A 20640-nucleotide genomic window follows, 5' to 3' on the forward strand; every position below is an offset into this window, starting at 1 on the left:
ACACCTCCCCCAATCGGGCAGGTGTGATGAAATAAGATTCGGTCCAATGTGTAGCGAGAGATGGAGGAATTATAAATCAGATTAATTGTGCGATTTTTAGAAAAGGTGGATGAATTTTTCATCACAAAAATACGTATATAACATTTTGTTTCCCAACACATTCCTTTAGGTGATTAGCAGCAGCGAGAGGAGCGAAAGTGGTGAATATAGTTTCCTTTTTTTTATTTATTTATTATTTAAATAAAGGAAGATACTTGGCTTGAAAACTGGTGTGGACACGTGGGACGAGATCGTTTTTTTTGCTGGAATTCGGAATGTACGAAGTTCTGAACTTTCCTTTATGAACTGGAAGGGTTGTCGTCGATCTTTAGATCAAATAATTTGAGAAATTAAATCTTTCTTTCGTTTGGCTAACTTCTTACCCTGTATTTTCTTCTTCCTAGTTTTACAACCCCACTTCCAACCCAGAACTTCCACCCCAATCTCCTTTTACATCCCGACTCAAACCTTTTTTATTCCAAAATCTCAATTGTATACACATTTCTTTTCTCTCTTCCTTTAACTTCTCTCTTATTACGAATCTCCTCGTTTCCCCCAATTTTTGATTCAGCAAATCCGAAAACAATTGGGCCTAAATACTAGAGCACCAAAATCTGACTATCCCCCAAAGGAGTTTCCTTCCTGACATACCAGCAACTAGCCTAGAAAAGATAATTCAAAACCATGCGCACTGATGTACATAAATAACTGCCGAAAGACAACAACTCCGTTGTACCCACAAAGGCCGGCATCAAACTGATATCCAGAGACAATGCAGTTGCAGGCTAAATGCCAACACTGTCAGACTTGCAGAAAAACCAGAATCCGATGAGTGTCATGAGTGCAATAATAACGACAATAATAGTATTAATAATAACCCTAATAACAATAATACAAGGGGTGGATAAATGGGCCTTATGAGTGGGTAGAGAAGAAGACTTATGCATCAGAACTTCACCAAATCACGCTTGAAGTGCCGGCTGCTCGTGGAAGCAATGGCAATACAGCACTGTTCCCCTGGCTTTCTTCTGGTGCAAAGTCTCTCCGGGGAGGTCCTAAAGTTGCAGGAGCCAAGGGTACAGAGCCGAAAGGTGCACCTGAGCCCTTCGCTCGGTGCCCGTTGACGAGCGAAAGAGGGATGTTACAGTACGTGTGGTGATTGTCCAGAATCCGGGGAGACGTTTCCCCAAAAACACGTGCCACTCGTGTCCCGCTACCGTACCGTGCATAGCATGGGTTGCAGACACTCGCGCGGGTGTCCATGCGGCATGCCAAGCTCGTAACCGGACCCACGTTTTCCGCCACTGTGTGGAGACTCTGGAATGGTGAAGCCTCGGCCTCGTCGAGACAAGGCTCGCTGTCACCCCGGGTGTCTGGTTTTTTGGCAGGCATGGCATAACGAAGCTTTTTCCAAAAGTGCGAGCCCAGATGACCAGAGCTTGCCCCTTTCCAGTGCACTGTCACGACACTCTTTATACCAGCACGGAGTGCTTCAACCTCGTGGTAGTTCACAACTCCACGAAGCTCCCCACACTCGATAATGATAACCTTTGTCTGCCCACCCTCCAGCATCGTGCGGAGTCCTTCCTCTATTTGGAACAAGCTCCATCCACGGCGCAAGACGTAACTCGGAGTAAGCAGTAGGATTAGACGGCGGCTCAGTTCTATGGCACGGGACACATCCTCCACGTAAGCTGCACACCACATAGACAGTCAGAAGTGCTCTTTTGTATTGAGGTAACCATTAATGTCAAGACAGATTATCTTTTTTTGAAAAGAAGTTTGAAAAAAATTAAAAAGACCTACAAGCATCAGCAAGTATTTTCTCAAAATGAGGCTCAATGAAGAACTTATACATATATTACGTGCAGGGAAGGAAATAAGGAGACATTGGTGGCATCTTATTGAATTTTCGAGGACATTAGTAACTAGAATGGCACTCGGTGGAGTGCATACCTACGCCAGGCTGAATAGTTTATGTTTTGTATCCCACTGATAGGCCGGATCTCGATCCAGACCTGAAACAAAATCTAATTGGTTTGTTATTGTCAACGACCCAACTCATCCTCCTAGTTTTGTCATAACTCGTCCAAAACTTTTTGAGATATCATGCTTTACAACGTTTTTGCCCAATCTCTCACCGGTGAAGAATCAGTGAAAAAAATTCTCGTTTCCAGATCCAGGTTTGGATTTTCACCACAATCGAATCCATTTGTCCTTAGCACACACCCAACCTGCATACCAAGTTTCAACCGAATCCATCCATAACCTTTTGAGATATCGTGCTATATGTCGTTTTTAGCCCTGTCTCGCAATGTTGAAGAATCACTGAAATTTTTTTATCGGGTCTGGATCTGGATCTTCACTAAAGGTTAATAATTTCTTCCTTGTCACACACCCAACCTGTCCACCAAGTTTCATCCAAACCCATCCATAACGTTTGGAGATATCGTGCTATATATTGTATTTGTCCTTATCTCTCAATGGTGAAGAATCGCTTAATAAATTCTAGTATCTGGATCTGTAGTCGGATCTTCAACAAAATCCAATCCGTTCATCCTTGTCACATACCCAACCTCTCCACCAAATGTCGTCTGAATTCATCCACAACTTTTTGAGATATCCTGTTTACAGACAGACAGACAGACAGACAAACAGGGGTGAAAACATAACCTCTGCTCACCTTCGCTGATGGAGGTAAAAAGAAAAGTTGAAATCGACGTATGTTATTTGAACCTACAGGGTGTTCCAAAAAGACAAAAAAAAAAGTTCCAACTTTGGTTGTTAATATATTTTGAACCACAAAAACTCCGTTTGTCATGGGCAGGACATCAAGGCGGTAGACGAGTTCTTGCAATGTTCGGCTCAGAATGTTCAGGGGACCGCCTGGCCTCCACAATCACCACACATAACCCCCCTTGACTTTTTTCTCTGGGGGTTTGTCAAAGATGTCTGCAATACCAAGGTGTCAAACCTGCAGGATCTTCATTCTCGGGTCAGAGCTGCATGCGCACTGGTGGACGCAAACATGCTGGGCCGAACATGGCAAGAACTCGTGTACCAACTTGATGTCCTACGCGTGACAAACGGAACTCACACTGAAGCGTAATGATGGTGTACACAAAACTTTATGAGTTTCTGTATCATATATTCCAAAGGCTATCGTCATATAATTTGTGGTTCTAAAAATATTAACAAGCAAAGTTGTCCGTGTCTTTTTTGGAACAAACTGTATTTTCACAATCTCATCTGTCAAGTTCAGCAAAAAGGCCAACAACTGATCGAGAACATTCATTCAGTTAAATATAGGACTGGAATAACCATTCATCCAGAAGAATAATTCCAAAATTGTCTGTGTTGAATTACACCGGTTCCTTTAGTTCTCAGAGGAGTGGTGAAGATAATACTAATGACAAACACTTATTTATGCACAAAAGAGTACCAAGTACAATGCAGATGTATGAGTTATGATCGAATCATTGCATGATACCATCAGTCTGTGTACTGCATGTTTCATTTTTGGAGTGTTTTCAACAAAATGCCACGAATAACTACCGAGAATAATGTGCTGCCTCAATGTCTCTACAGGTTACCTGGTCATCATCAAGACTGCAGGGCCCTATTAACAAGCAGATGGATTGCTGTCAAATTGTCAAAGCCCTGAACCCAAGAACGCTGCTTAAAAAGCAACGAGCTGCAGGAGAGTCTGAATGCGTGTTGAAAGCACAGCCGCAGCAGTACAAAGTTTGAAGAGTGTACATTAGAGGAGAATCTGCAGGTACGGAGGCTGCCAGCTGGCACGAAGTACGGTGTGTATCATATATGAAGGCCGCTTTGGTCCTCCGGGTTTAAGATTATTTGTGTCCGCAATGGCACTTATCGAGTGTTTGGAAGGTGGCTGGGAATCTTGAGGGAGTCGTTAAACCTCATCGATGCTGACCAGGGATCATCGCCTGATGAATTTCCATGTAGGTTATCACAAAGCTCGGGCTCCCTTCCATGCCCTGTTTCTTTCCCCCATTCCTTCTGACTCAAGAGATATCCAAGAGCCATGAAGGTCAAAAGATCTCTGCAGTGTAATTGGGTCTTTTATATCACTGCAGAACTTTCATTTCGGATGTTCTATATTTTGTGCACCCTATTTAAACCTCAGAAAGAGCTTTTTAAAAGTGGTTTTAAATTCAATCTGCAGACTCAGTTGTGCACAATGTATCTGCTGTTTGCATCATCACTGAGGAGCTGTGACGTTGATGCATTGGCATCGGTAATTTTTGCATCTTGATTGAATCTGGATGAGGTGTGCAAAAAGGAGAGGCTTTGAGAAAAATTGTACAGGTGAGTACAGGTGAGAAAAATTGTGCAGGTGTATAAAAAGGAGAGAGCAAATTGTATATTGACTCAAGAGTCTGCACAGGTGAACGACAGGTTACGTTGTGTGCAAGACCGACGTGTTTTAGAGAGGATGATCATTGAAAAAAAAACAACAACAACCTTCAAGCCAATTAAACTCAGTCATAGTCTTACCCCGCAAGTTAAGCTATTGCGCTAAACTCGTTAACAAAAGGAATTCCTCGCTTAAACTTCCATAATTAACTTACAGTGATACAATATTATGTTCTGCAAGTGTAACTTCATGATCTGGGAAACTGGTCCTTCAGTACTTTAAGACCATCCTTACTTTACGCTTCTTCGTACCGGCTTTTCTACATCTCCAATCTCTGTGATTACTCACTCCAAAAATCAACGATTTATATTCATGCCAAATGACATTTATGGAAAAGGCAAGTATTTTTTTTTGCTGGAATTGATAGTGTTTTGCCGTGCAGTTCTCTGGCAAGTTATCACATCCCACACACATCCCTGTAGATAAGCATTTTACTCGGTGGGGAATCCAAGCTCAGTAACGACTCATTAAAACTTTCCAAAACACTCTGTGGCCATTGGCGATGGAGAAAATTAATGGCCGTCGGACACAAGTGTATAACTACTCAGGTAATTAGTCTGACAGGTGTCAATGGTAAATTTGTACTGCAGGCAGTTTAGTCACCAGAAAGGTAAAACATTTCAACAGTGACACGACCAATGGCCTTCCAGTTCCTCACTATCATTGACTACTTAGTGTTTGAAGCTTTAAGATGTAGGAAGTCAAAACTATATGAAATCCTCACCCAAACTTGAGTCTCTGTGGCCGAATTTCGATGCAGGAATAGTGGCCAAACGTTATCAGTGACATTTTCCAGCCAAGGTTGTGTTGAGCTATATTGCTGCACTATCGCTGATCACGATGCTTTAAGGCTTGTTCAGACTGCAGAATTGTGAAAACCCTTGACTTAACCAAGCGGGAACTCCACTGGCTAGCTTTAGGCAGTGGCCCTTGAAATATGAAATGTAACAAAACAAGAAGTCATACATAAACCTAGAGTGTTTCATCAAAAAAGCGGGAGCTCTTACGATAACGCCACCTTTCACCTCTAAGCAGGCTACGGTCTGCCAAATCAAGCGGAAAATTCTAGAATTGGAATTTCATCTGTGCACCTGCTTTCCAGAATGCTTAGTCTCTCAGAAAAAAACATTTTGTTCCTGGTTGGGTGAAGAAGATGGTAAAAGCAATAGAGGAATGGGGGATGGGGGGGGGTGGGGTGAGTATGGAGGCTGTAATTATGAAGAATTTGGGTTTAAAGGAAGTAGAGGATAAGATGTGTGATGTCATGCAATTTTGTCAGGAACATATAAATGATACAGACAGACCATGTGGTTATGATATTGACAAAAAATTCTGAAAAATATTTCTACAAAGTATGAGGGATGTATGGTAACAAGTTATTGCTGATGAGAACAAAGTTGTAAGCCATAGGAAAATTATAACATCTCTCTTGCCGAACAAGCCAAATGTTTACCGTAATTAGTGTGATTATGAGAATGATCATACAATAATGACATCATATTGACAAACCCAATGATTAGGACAATGAAAAGGATGATGCCAATTATGATGATGTTGCATTACACACTATTAGCAGGAATAAGATCTCTCTCTGGTAGAAAGAGTCGGAAGCCAAAATGCTTTTCCAAGACATCTGGGATGAGTTCCAAAGCAAGGTGCTCATCTTCGGCACCTTCACCGCCCCAAGCACCTCCGTCTGCCTTGGCGCAGGACACGAATGCATCATACTCCTTGTTGTCTGTGGGATTGGGGCGGGATCAGACACGAGGGTTAGATCATCTATCTGCTTCATCTCCTCTCTCGGGGTGAGAAACTGAGGGGTGTACTGACATCTTTTAGCTCGGTTACTCCACTGTGACATCTTGGTGCCAGTTGGTGTCAATTTGTTTTGGTACTGACTGTTGTTATTTCATTTTAAAAGTTTAAAATGTCAACTGAATAACAACTGGCATGATTCATCAGCAGTTCTGTGCACTTCTGTTTGATTTGGCATTTTAACAGAATCGATTTATGCTAATAAGGAGGGAAACTGCTGATGTTGTTTCCGAGGAAGGGGGCTTGTTTACAGAAACTTTTGCAATGTTATCCCACATCAGTTAAAGTTCCACAGCAGAAACTTCAGGTCTATTGCAAGAGTTAGTTAGTCTCAGATTTCCCTGCAGGTGCAGTGAACCACACCTTGTACACAGGTGCAGGTCCAAGATAATGTAACAGAGACGAATATGAACTGAGACTAGCGGTTTCTCACCTGACTATTTGGATGGAGATCACACCAGGACACTTGTTTTACAAAGCCTCTTTAAACAATGCCCTTGATTGAAGAACCCTCATTTAAAGACTGCTCCTAATGATTCACCAAATTGCTGGCATCCAGCATGCTCTCTGATTGAGCTCAAAGCTTGCTCTAATTACCATCTTGCAAGGCTTAGCATCAGTGCAGTGGTTAAAGCATCCAGCCAGCGATCAGAAGTCTTGCTGTTTTAATCCCATCACTTCAATAGCATGCTCAACTACCTGATGAATGGGGTCTGTTAAAGTGCCACGCTTATACAGTGACACGCTGGTGTCCATGACAATAATAGCTACTTTGTGAGATTATATTTGTGGCTGGCCTTCTGTCTGAGTGAACAGGTTTGTTTTGAAACACAGCATTAAGTTTTAGAACATGAAATACTTTAAAACGTTTTTTTGAATAAGGATCACTTTGCTGTGCTGGTGAATGGGTTTGAGATTAGAGGAGTAGCAGCTGAAACTCGAATCCTTATCCAGGTTCCTCCTGGTGATTCCATATTTATCTATTTGGGTTTAACCTGATGACTCCAGTGCAGCTTTTGCTCTTTCATTTGATTAGATCAATAAGTAAAAGTGAGCACTTTATAGATGCCAGAAACAGTAATGGTCCAAACAATTTTGATCACACGGAAATTTTGGTGGACAATTTTATATTTTGAAAGACACTTGCATTGAACCTGCTGCTTCGCTGAAGGTAGATGAACAATATAACTTGTATGATACAATATAGTAATACAGTTTATTGCCGGTCTGTATTTGCAATTTTTTATTCCAGTAACATTTTGTTTACTGCTAACAACTCAGCATTAATTTTAGTAATAATACGCACACTTATTAGTTTAAAAAAAAAACACCATTATGAATTGGTTTAATGTTCCCAGGGATCAAACGTTACGTTGTTTGTTTTTGTTTTTTTCAAGTTTCAAAATGCAATTCTCATTGAGTCTTGAATAATACATCACCGTGAAGGCCTAGCCTAGTGCAAGACATAACATCGTAATGACATCTCTGATGTGACACTGTCTTACTACACCGCCATCTTACTGCACCACAATTCTAATGCCTAGCATCTGCCATTCAGCCCGACGCCTTTGGACGTCACATAATAAGAGTCAGATCTATGGATTATGGTATTCAACTGCCATCAGTGAAGCAAAGAGACAGGTTGGGTACTGGATGCCTGGATAATGTGCACGTCTGTAGAGGCCGAGCCAAGTGCCAGACATAATGCCGTAATAACGTCCCAGTGAAAACAGCATGACAAATAGCGGGATGGAGAAAACCGGCTACTTTAATACATAGATTACAAAACAATTTGTTGCAGTAATTAACCGTAACACATCATTTGGCCTTTAGTCTAAAGGCTTATTCAACATCTTGATGCAGACACTGAACTAAAGGCCCAAAGAGGGGACAAAACGGGAGAATCCATAAAAAGAAAGGAATGATTGATGTCGTGAATAAAACAAATAAATAACATCTTTTAAACTGGTTCTAGTACTGCAGCATAGCAAACCAATTGTTCGACTTTTCATAAAAGCACCAAAATTGGTACATATGTTGACTAATGTATTCTGAACAATTCTGGAAATGGAGCCCCTCGAGATTTTGCCTTGGTCAGCTTTGGCGGCCATTTTACAAAATGGGTGCCATTCTACTTTAACAACATGGGATATATGTCATTGTTATTCTCTTTGTAGGCTTCTCAGAGGTGATAAATACTCCATGTGATGTGCATTTACAAAGGAAAACAATACAAATGTCATTTGTGTTGATTTATTATATTTCCAACCATTGTATTGCGGAAAAATGGTCATTTTTATGGAAAAAATCCATTTTTGCACACAGCATCAGTGACAGGTTCACAAGTATTTTGTTGTGGTGGTGGTAGTGGTGGAAGTGATGTTGTAATTGGTAATATGGGCAAAGGAGCTGGTAGTAACTGATGGTGAAGCAGTCATCTGCCTTCCAAGGCAGGAAGATGAAAGCTCTCTGGCTCCATACGGTCAAGAAGAGGCGGACACTCGCATCATGCTACATGTGGCCCATGCTGCAGAACAAGACCACCGTCCGATTCAAGTTCGAACCGTAGACACCGATGTCGTAGTCTTGGCGGTGATGGTAGCCCAGGCACTACCATGCGTGGATGAACTCTGGATTGCCTTTGGGACGGGCAAGAACTACCGCTACATCCCTGCCCATGAAATAGCTGCCTCCTTCGGTCCACAGAAGGCACGTGCCCTCCCTGTCTTCCACACCATGACCGGATGTGACATGGTATCAGCATTCGTGGGGCATGGGAAGAAATCTGCCTGGGCCACATGGAACTCGTTTCCAGAACTGACAGATTCTCTTGTGACCCTGACCACCACGCCAGTCAACATCCAGGATGACACAATGCACTGCATTGAAAGGTTTGTGGTGCTCCTCTATGACTGCACCAGTCCATATACGGATGTCAACGAGGGCAGAAAGAAACTCTTTGCCAAGAGGAACTCCGCCCAGCGCATCCCACCTACCTACGATGCTTTGGAACAGCATGTGAAGAGATCAGTCTTCCAGGGTGGCTATGTCTGGGGGCAGGTCTTGGTCCCTCAACCCGTGCTTCCATCACCAACAAGCTGGGGCTGGCGGCAAACAGAGGATGGGTCCTACAAACCGCTCTGGACGACACTCCCTGAGGCTTCAAAAAGCTGCTTCGAGCTGGTGTCGTGTGGCTGCAAAAAAGGCTGTAGAAACCGCTGCAAATGCAAGGAGGCTAATCTGCAATGCACTGGACTGTGTGCTTGTGAAGGAGAATGCCAGTAGACAGGCGCAGTAGACACAGACTGAGATATGGGCCTCGCTTAGAATGTGCAAATGCAAAGTCGCATTGCTTGTAAAAGTGCTGACTTCTTCATCCAGAGCCAGTACACTTGAGCTCAGAAACTCATATTGTACTAGACTGATGTATGCGTGTACCATGTGTTCTGGTAGAATGGTAGTAGACAGTAAACCATAGTCGCTTCAAAGTGAAGTGTGCAATAATTTGACTACATTTTCTGAGTTTGTCATTATCACGATTATCAGTTCCCTTTTCAAAATAGAGTAAAGTATGTAATCGATAAATGGTCGCCGAAGCTGAGCAAGGCACAATCTCGGGTGGCTCCATATCTGGAATTGTTCGGAATACATTATTCTACATGTGTACCAATTTTGCTGCTTTTATGCAAATTTGAACAATTGATCTGAAATATCAGTCTACGCTGCAGGAGTATCAGGGTACTTGCACACAAAGGCCTACTCCAACAACAATAACAATACAATTTCACACATTGTCAACAAAATCCATGAGCACTCCACCCTCTCTCAAGAGGAGGTTGCACCTGCCTGCATGGTAGTTATTTGACTGAACAATTATACGATATTGAGAATTGTAAATTACAGTGTACAATTTTAAATTGAAAATAAATAAATAAATAGAGTTTTGAAACATGCTGGGGCTGTCAACAAATTGTGCAAAAATGGCAGAAATATTTATGCTGACTCTTCTCTCTCCATGCCTTCCTCTTGTCTATATTTCCCAAGCTCATTTTTCTTTTTCCACACTATTCTCCCCCCTCTGTTTAAAAATTTTTTTTTAAGCATTTTACACTGAAGCCATTCCCATCTATAAGAATATGCAGATTGCCAATTAACGACCAAAAATGGGCACATGTTTAAACAGCGATATAAGGTTCATGGAGGAGGTTGTTGTAGTTATGGCATTTATGCAATGTCTCCTAATCTTCTTGTACTATATGTCACACATATGGAAATTTTAGGAGACATAATTGTACTTTTACATTAATAATTATAGGGACGATACAACTGGGCTTTTCAACCAGCTGCAATGATTCACTGGGCGACATTTCGTTTCATGGCAGTAGAATGCAAAATTAAAAAATAAACAACAAGAATGGCACTCTTCGACGTTGCAACGTCGACAGATATGCCACCTCCAAAATTATTATTGAAGGCTTTTCGGTTAAAAAAATATGGCTGCCAAATCACATGACCGATGATGTCATCAATTTTTTTTCCCCCATACAATTTACCCTTAGATGACCATCAAACATTTTTCATACTTATCGGCTAAAGTGTTCAAGGTGTGCAATTATGATGTCATAATTAAGTCATCTATCACATCATGACAAAAAAACGCACTTATCCCTAACTAGTAAAGGTGCCCGTCTTGGACGGGCATCACTGGCAACATATGGTAAAAGACAGATAGCATGAATGTTTTTAAACAATATATTACATCATTTTTATCCATTGATTATCATTCAGGTTTTCCCCTTCGACTGTCTCGCAGTAGCTCCACTTCGATGACATTACCACGTAGTTTAGTGACTACACAGCGTCTACCATTCGTGAGTTCCGGAGGATCCATAGAGCGCATTAAAATTACAGGGCACCCTACTTTAAATTGATCCAAAAGGCCGGATCACTTTCATCTACATATTCATATCTTGTAGATTTTATCTGATTCTGAAACTGTTAACAGATGGTTCTGTGATTTTCTACGGTAGTAAACAGAAGTACGACTTAAGCCTGTACGCCATTATGCGGAGACCCGAGGACCTAAAAACTCACAAAATTTGAAGATATTTTAAATAAACTATTTATTATAATATCAATTAAGTATAATTTTTATCCATCGAAAATATGAATTGTTCTGTACAGCTATAGTTGTTCTCCTGGGATCTGCGCATCCATCCACGATCTATGTTCTAATGAAGTGCAGTAGGAATAATAAAAACAGCACCGTGCGGGAGTGTGGGTAATCTCTCCAAAGCTCTCGGAAAGCCTTAAAAAAGCATCACGATCGGTTTGATTGTGAACAGATATACGGACGGACGGACATCGAGACTGGTTTTATTAGGTCATCATGAAGGTACCGCTTGATATTACGCATTGAAATAGAGATATGAATACTCAAGTGAGTTTATTATATGTCTATGATTGATAGCTTATTGACAGCTCAATAACATGAGCAATTTACTATGGCGTATAGTGATAAATAATAACATACTCTACAAAAGGTTTTACAAATTCATCTTAGTGATCCTCTAAAAAATGGGAAACATTTTATTTCTTTTTTGTGCAGTAATTCCTTCCATTTTGCAAATGGAGAACATGAACTGTTTAACTACCATAATCATCAAAACGAATTTTGAGGGGCCTCTTAAGGAAGACAATAATATCATTACTATATATGTCAAAGCTTGTTTCATTTCATGCAGTAACAAAAATCTGATGGTGGAACAAAGAAAGGGGCGTGCCGAAATATTAATATAGATAGATAGATGAGTACTCACCATGTGGCAAGTTTCAATTTTTTCCATAGGGCGGTTTAGGAGGTAGAGGTCCAAAGGTTTTCCTTTTTTCCAACATGGCTGCCACACCACGTGATCTATGACGTCATAATTATTAAAATGTTCTAAATGAGTAGTCGCACCTTCGGTGAAAATTTTGTGTTTATCTTATAAGCAGTTCCAGAGAAAACAAAATTAGCATGGACTTAGAGACAACCTGAAGACACAATGCCTCCGGTGACTTTGTCAGCGGAGGCATTAAAAGTTGAAAAGTCCTGAAAGTATTAATTGTAGTTGTTCTGTGATAAAAAAAAAAGAATCTCCATCCAAAAATCATCTCATCAATCACAATGAAAGTAAATAATCATGGAGCAGCCTTGTTTCCAATTCCATTTCACATCCCTTTACAGGAACACCGAAAGGGATTAAAAGGTTGGAGTTACTTTTAAAACAATATTCTAGTCACAGCCTCTTCATCCTCGTACATTGAATGCGAACTTCACTGGAAGTACTATATCATTAAAAAATAGTTTTAATTATTTCAAACGCAACTACAACACAGCTATGTGCAAAATGTAGATCTCCATGTGTTTTTTTTTAAATGAAACTTTGGAGATTTTGTGTAACTTTTATTTGCAGGCAGTATGTTTCGAGCATTTTTTTTTATTACAGAGCAACACTGTCACTTGCTCTCTCTTTTTTTACCCCGTGAACACGCAGAAAAAATTTGGGTTCAACAATTGGTTCACTTTGTCTGTCTGAGTCCACAGACGTCAGTCTATGAACGAGGAAACACTCAATTTCAATTAAATGTTACATTTTGAACATGAATTGGAACACGAACCTGCAGTTTAGTAGTACTTTGGCTCTGAATGTGGCAAATTGTACAAAATCTCGTCCTGATTATGCACATACAGAGGAGTGAGAATTTTTTTACTCTGTCTGACAGTGAAACAATGGCTGTTGTTGGCTTAACGGTTAAGTTGGCTGGCTTAACATCTTAGGGTCTTGAGTTTGAGCCCCCTGTCGTTGCCATAGAAATAACACCAGGTGGATTGATTAAGCCTGTAATCCGAGGTCAGCAGAATGATTACCAGCTTACTGGTAACAGGGACACTGCATCGGTGGCACAGCTGCACTTACAGAAAAAAATGATGCAACCAGCAGCTACAGGCTGCATTCGAAACAACAAGTCAAACAAAATTGAAAAATCATTCCAAAGATGAAATTACTGTTTTTAGGGACGTCATAACGGACACACACACACACAACAGGCACGAATAACTAATATAACATGTTTAATAAGGTTGTGTAAGAGATGGTGTATCAACGGCGGTAAACTTATGAAAATAGTTTGTTCTGTTTCTTTTTTTTTCTACAGCCTTTGAAACCATAATTTTATTTCAATTGAATTATATATTTGAACACTGTAGAACACAAATGTCCTCCTTGGCACTTTCAAAAACCTTCCGTTTAGCAGTACTTGGAGAAAATGTCACATCATTATAGTCCATCTCGGCCAATTAAAATTTTTTACCGCATACTCTCTCAGCATTGCAAAACATTAAGATTCAGCCAAAATCGTGGCATGAAGGAAATATAGACTGTGCTCCGAAATGCAAAGCAAGAGTTTAAAAGAACCCTCCCATGTTCTTTTTCTCAAGACTGTGTGGGATAAGGTGTTCTATGAACTCTCCAGTCTGGTGAGGCATCTCCCATTAATCTGTCTTTTCTATGGCAGCACTCAATAAGCTGATGGATTTCTTCAGATTTGTCTATCTCAACTTCTGGGTCTCCCTCTGAGCCATTATCCTTTTTGGGCAAACCACATTTCAAAGTTGACCTCCAAAGCCAGTCGCTGACTGGGCATCCTGCATTGGCCGAAGTCCTTTCTTGGCACGCTCAAACTCCTATCCACCTTCAAGGCTTTCATCTGCAGCTTCATGGAGTACTGCTCTCCCTGCTTGGCCAGTACCACTGCCTGTCAACTTGCTCAGCTTGTTGCCATGGAAACCAAGGCCTTCAAGAAGTTGGAATTTCCCTCGATGAAGCAGAGTCTATGGGCCTATCATTTCGCCATCGCTAACAGGTTGGTGGATCTACCAGTCCTCTACAACCTCCTTTCCGGACTTGCACTTTCTTCTCTTTCTGTGCTTCCCGCCCAACCCCAACCCCAGGTTTCTGCATTACACACACAGTCCACGATCAACCCCATTCCGGTTCCCATCGTGTGCTGCCTTTTTGGCTGCTGGTTGCATCATTGGTTAGGGGTGCAGCTACGCCACTGATGCAGTGCCCCTATTACCAGTATACTGGTGCTCATTTGGCTGACCTCAGAAGGATGACAGCCTGAGTCAACTTCCTGGTGTTAATTTTGTGGCCAATGGGGCTCAAAGCAGGACCCTAGGATCCCATGCCACCACCCTCAAGGCTAAGCCAACACCAGGCTACCCCATTCTGGTGAAACGCCCAAAATACAGATCACTTCTCACCTCCACTAATTTATTTCTCATTTTTCCCACCTGTGGAATCAACTTCCACATTCTCTTCAATCTCATTTTTCGCTCCAGGTCTTCAAGACAGCTGTTCTCCACCATCTCAGATCATCCCCCATTAAAACCATGATATTTTATACCCCCACACTCCCAAGCCCACCTCCATGTAAATTTCCAGTTTTCCCTTCCTGAGAGTTTGCTTCTGTATCCATCTTATCAACCACATGTGGCCTTCCCCGATTGCTCATTCCTCTCCACAATCATCATTTGTCCAAGACATGCTCTATATTGTCCGGCCTTCATCCCTGCTCTTGGTGTTTCCCACCTCTCTGTACTGGTCCTTTTGTTCTGTTGTGTCCTGATCTGTTCAGTGTTCTAGCTCTTCCACAAGCCCTAACCCTGTTTACAATAAATCTCTCTTTCTCTCTTTTTTGCTCTTTTTTGTAATGGCAGCTCCCTAATTGCTTCATACCTTGTGTACTCTGTTTTGTTAGCTTCTTTCCTATCCCCTATTTCACTCGGTGGTTGTTATCTCCATTTGGGTTTCAGGAGGTTGGAGGAAGTTCTCCTGTAACTCAAAATCTCCATCTCTTTTTTGGTGGAGGATCATGATTCATGAATCAAAATGTGAAACTTCGTTCTCATCGCCTCGTTACAAGGGCTCTTTTCAAAATCCTCACTGAAGCTCTCACAGCCTCCACTTGTAGCTCGTTTGTAGTGACATTCCGCGGAATAATTTTTAAATACTCAGTTCGGGTTTTCTTCATCATTTCTGTAGTTCCAACTAGCACTGCTACAATTTCAGCTTTCTTTCATTTCCAAGTCCTCTTGATCTCATTTTTCAGATCCGGGTATTTGGTCATTTTCCTGATTTCTGTGGAATTTAGTCCAAAGTCATTAGGAACTGAAACCTTGATCAACTTGTGATCCTGGTATTTGGTCATTTTCCTGATTTCTGTGGCATTTAGTCCAAAGTCATTGGGAACGGAAACCTCGATTAACAATGCTGACTTTTCCTTTTTGTGTTTGAACCTGATGTCTGGACACACTGCTTTGTTTTCAATGTCGATACTTGATGGGATCATCCTGTCATATCTGAGCATTTTATGTTCGTGTTCAAGGGTCGGATTTGGTTTGTGTTTCCATGATTGTTATGGGACTGGGATGTTGAAATGTTTACAGACATGCCAGTGGATTACTCTGTATATGCTGTCATGTCTTTCTGTGTACAGCTGTTCCGACATGAGTTTTTACATCCCAAAAGGAGGTTACTGGTACTTTCTGTTTCTACCCCACAAAACCTGCATTTGTCTGATTGGCTCAACCCCACCATATTCTTAAAAGCATTAATGGAATGTCCTTGGTCTTGGGCATTGATGTTGACTCGTTCAACAGTCAACATCAATGTTGTCGACATGCTGTTGACCATCCCCATTAATTTGACCTGTTCTTGTTCATTCCAATGAGCCTTCCTTGTCGATCCCTATTCTGTCAAGCTCTTTTTTAAAAAATATCTTCCTGCTCTTTTGTCATTCTTCCATTTGTCAGAGTATATCTGCTGATATTTATTTTTGTAGTTGTCCTTTTTTTCTTTGCAATTATTAGGGCTGTGTTTGTTTCAGTTTCGTTTTCCTGGGTAGTAGCTGTATTACCTCTACCAACGAAGGTGAAGGAGGCTAAGTTTTCACCCCTCTCCATCTGTTTGTTTATCTGTCTGTGTGCAGGATATCTCAAAAAGGTGCGGACGGATACGGATGAAATTTGGTGGGCAGGTCGGTGTGTGACAAGGACGAACTGATTAGATTTTGGTGAAGATCTGGATCTGCATCCGAGTACTAGAATTTTTAAAGTGATTCTTCACCATTGAGAGATAGGGCCAAAATGATATATAGCATGATATCTCAAAAAGTTGGAGACAGATTCGGACGAAACTTGGTGCACAGGTTGGGTGTGTGACCACGACAAATTGGTTCAATTTTGGTGAAAATCCGAATCCAGATCCGGATCCGATAATTTTTAGTGATTCTGATGTTTGTTTTATTTAGTGATGAAATGTTTGATAAACACCATTCTGTAAGAATTTCATGACTTCAACAGGTGGTGGAAGACCACAACAATCAAAAAAATATTTAACCTGATGATTATAAATAAAACCAATGAGATCCATTTTCATTGTGATCATCTAAATTCATAATCATATTCTTTGTATATTTAGATAAGTTTGTTAATTCATCTCTCATACAATTAACTGCATTATCAATTTTTAATTTCTTACAAAATTTGGCAAGTTGTATATTTGATGCTGTATTCTTTCCAAATTTTTTAAACCACTCGTCAATGCTCATTTATTTATATTCAAGGTAAAATCCATTACCTCTTTTATTTTATTTTATTTTACACCGGCATGTGCGATAGAAGAAAGCATATCTCCAACTTACAATCTCGCTTTATCAAGTCTTTTTTTTTTATCAAGTTCAAGTTTTTCAGCAAAATCTACAATTACACCACTTCCACTAATTTGTTTCCACAGCTCTTTGTTATGTCTGTAAAAACCTTTTTGAACCTATATTTGAGCTCTCCATTCATTGGCAGTTTTCACTGCTGCTGAAGTACCGCCTGTCAATGTTCCAGTCGCACTTAAACCAGAAAATAAAGGAATTAGAAATGGTGGAAATCCTCCATTCATCTCTGTTATTGAATATTACTTTAACATTGGTTTTGACATTTTAATTTGAAGTGAGCCAGTATCGTACAAGGTTTTCACCTGTTCTCTGATGAGCAAAACATCAATTCTTACTGCTCCTTTTCTCTGAATTGTATTAACATCAATCATACAAGGCTTTTGCTTTTGAATACAAGATGATAGTTTATTAAAATTCATTTGATTAACATATACCCCAGTTAGCACTTTACTACTCATATTTTTTATCAAAAAATGTATGTGAGACGAATGATAACCCCATTATCTGTATTAATCTGTAATTCTGTTTCTTCCCAAAGCAAACAATATGTATCAACTTCTTCACTCTCTCCGATTTCAATGTATATGGAAGTATCCATTCTGTTCGACTTTATAGTTTTCTTTTGAGCACGCAGGTCAATCGCGTAGATTGTATATAGTTTTTTTAAATGGTACCATATCCAAAATGGGTTCTTTATTAGCATTGCTTTCACACCCCTTTTGGAAAGACTTGTATGCTTTAGCATAATCATTTTTTTACTCATCAATTTCCAATCTATCTCGACTCGATTCAACATCTCTTCTGTTTTAATATTTGGAGTATATTCACTCATGTACCAACTCATTTCATAAAGAACAAATTTATTCTGATCACCAAAAGCATTAGCAGAACCAAAAAGCAATCGATTTTCATTATCATTCCTTTGAAGTTGAAATCAATTTTAAGTCCACACAGAACTTTATCATAACCACAAAATCCAAATATTGTTGTGGGCCAGGGTTCGGTAGTGATAAACGATGGTGCTGGTTCTGCCATGATGGTGTGCGGAACCGGCAGGGATCGGGGGGGGGGGTGTCATACGTCACCCCTGCCACTCCCAATACCCCTTCTGGGTTTGGCTGCGGGGAAAGTTCTTGTATGGGGGTTTCATCCTGGGCTACTGGTTCCTTTACCATTATCTCTACACCCACCTGCTCCAGCTCATCTTGGCCCACCATGGTGCATATGAGAACAATTTAAAATGCTCTTAATTTGGAGGGAATGGGGAGTTTTGTTCCGTACACCCCTGATCCGAATCCCGTTAATTTCTCTATGGAGGCGGAGGGGCCGAATCGCACTCCTGATCACCAATTTGTTGTGGGCTGGGGTTCGGTGGCAATAAACGACCACAAGGTGGAGCAGTAGAGCCGTCTCCCACCGAACACCTGGAATTTAGGTCGTGACTCTTGGATAACTCCGAAGGTCACGGGTCTCTTAGCGGACCATGGACGCCAATTTTTAGACCGCGTGGCGTAGAGTTAATTGTCTCGATCGCCAATATACCTAAATAATCACGCAGTCTAGCTACCGGGTAAATCACACCCTCGGCCGGCTTTGTCCGAACCGAGTCGCTGTTACTGACTCGGATCCGGCGAAACCGAGCGGAAGTTTCCAAAGCCGCGCCAGACAAAATGAACAATTTACCACACTGACGGCCTCACTAATTCTCAATACGCATCATGCCAGGACAATAGGAGAAAGCACAGAAAACGAGCTGGAACATTTAACATGGGGGGTTATTTTACAATAATCGGGAAGGGAGACACAAAGCAGAGTTATCACGAATAAGAAATGTAATTCACAATGTACAAGACACTTAACGATTCTACTAACAGACGGGGCCCACAGACACACACACACACATACACCCAAAAGAAAATTGTCCCCATGGGTCTCTATTCGGTAGAGCCGGGCCGGGGGTACCTTCCCACCTCGTGCGGTCACACCGACTCCAAACCACCATGGTGGGACTCGAACCCACGACTTGAAGTCCACGGCCCACGTCCCTAGCTGCCTGGCCACCACTACCACGAGAAGCCACCGCAACGGACCACAGACGACGACCAAGACCCAGCCACCACGACCGCAGATGAAGCCAATCGCCACCAAGACTGCAGACGAAGCCAATTGCCACCAAGACTACAGACACTCTCACAACCACCAACCCTCTCCTCTGTTGAGGTGGAAGCGATCTCTTTTTCCTCCCACTCGCCTCCTGATTGGACGGTCGTCTCGAGGGGTGTGTCGAGGAATCTCGGAGGCCTGCCTCCCGAAGAGGCTCTGACGTAGCTTTCAGCACGCTCGCCTACCATTGGTTGGGGCACGCGTGCGATGCTCGCCCTTCGCTCATTGGCTGGAGGAAACATCCCATGCCCTTCCTTGGAGCAGAGCCTCAATCTGAGGCGATGGAGGCTCCGCCCACGCCTTCAGCCAAAAACACGTGGGCAATGGCGACCAGATTGAGTGAGGGACGGTGCCGTTGTTGTTGTTGTTGTTGATGTACATTTTTCCTAAAACTAAATGTTTTAGAAGATGTACTAAAAACCTATATAAAAAATAACTCGTAGCATACACACGAAATTCCCATAAGACAGAAGGAGGGATTCTAACGATAAACACATACTTATCGAAATAACTAAGCTTCGGGACTGCTGTCTGTCTGTGTGCAAATGGCTGCCAGATTCGTAACAATATACCTTTGAGAGGAACTGCCATGGTAAAACTATTACCTGCTTTTGTATCAACATTATACATTGCCTTTATTTGACTGTAACCAGGGTCTGTATTTGTTCCCGTTGCCATATCAGGAATAAAACCTTCGACAGCCCCCTTACTCATTTTATCACTAAATTAATATAGTGTAAATTTCATCATTTCAGATGCAGCAGAGACATAATCAACCGCTTCCACTTCTTGTTTTCCAACATACAAACGAACACTATCAAACATTTTCCTGAAGAAATCATTTATGAGTGTAGCGTTTCTGTTATTCCCAGCCGTAATGAATGTAAATTTACACAACAAGAAACTATTGGCGAGATTTGAATAAGTTTGTTGATTATTTATTTCAAAACTTTTCATTCCATTTCTATTCCAGTCTGTTCCAGTTATGGCATTTACCTTGAGGTAGTCTTCTTTTTTAGTCGAGTTTGAGATGACAATGGTATCATCCAAATCATAGATACTATGAATTGCTTTCACACTTGTATTTATTTAGGAAAAAAAGATGTTAAAACTTTTGAAACCCTGACCCACGTATTTGAATTATTTTCTGTCGTTCTTGAGGAGACAACTGAGTTTTGCCTTTCTTAATTTATTTTATTGTTTGCAATTTATGGGATTCCTTTTGGGTGTCTTTTATACTCTTGAAAGCACTCGCTACATTTCCTACAGCAGAAGCAGTTCCCACAGCAGAAGAACCAATTATGTCTTTATGTTTAAGAATAGTTGAACCGATACCCATTCGAGTACCAATTATCCCATCTCCTTTATTTCTAAATTGATGTCCTTCACCCCATTGTCTCTTAGGT

The 20640-nt window shown here is 41.2% G+C and overlaps 1 protein-coding gene across 2 annotated transcripts in view; it reads right to left on the reverse strand.

Moving 5' to 3' along the window:
- Nucleotides 1-484: 484 nt before the first annotated feature.
- Nucleotides 485-20640, reverse strand: part of LOC147008698 (interleukin-1 receptor accessory protein-like 1) — a 724240-nt gene continuing 704084 nt past the window's right edge. For both annotated transcript variants that reach the window (XM_085864160.1, XM_085864161.1), the window contains 2 exons: nucleotides 6051-6221; nucleotides 485-1733 (listed from right to left, as the gene is read on the reverse strand). In XM_085864160.1, coding sequence (XP_085720286.1) covers nucleotides 994-1733; nucleotides 6051-6221 — 911 coding nt within the window. In that variant the 3' untranslated portion in view covers nucleotides 485-993. The remainder of the gene's footprint in view (nucleotides 1734-6050; nucleotides 6222-20640) is intronic.

This window comes from Eptatretus burgeri, chromosome 18 (assembly GCF_056783735.1).
Source record: "Eptatretus burgeri isolate ZD-2024b chromosome 18, Ebu_testis_v1, whole genome shotgun sequence".
In the NCBI taxonomy this organism is placed as follows: Eukaryota; Metazoa; Chordata; class Myxini; order Myxiniformes; family Myxinidae; genus Eptatretus; species Eptatretus burgeri.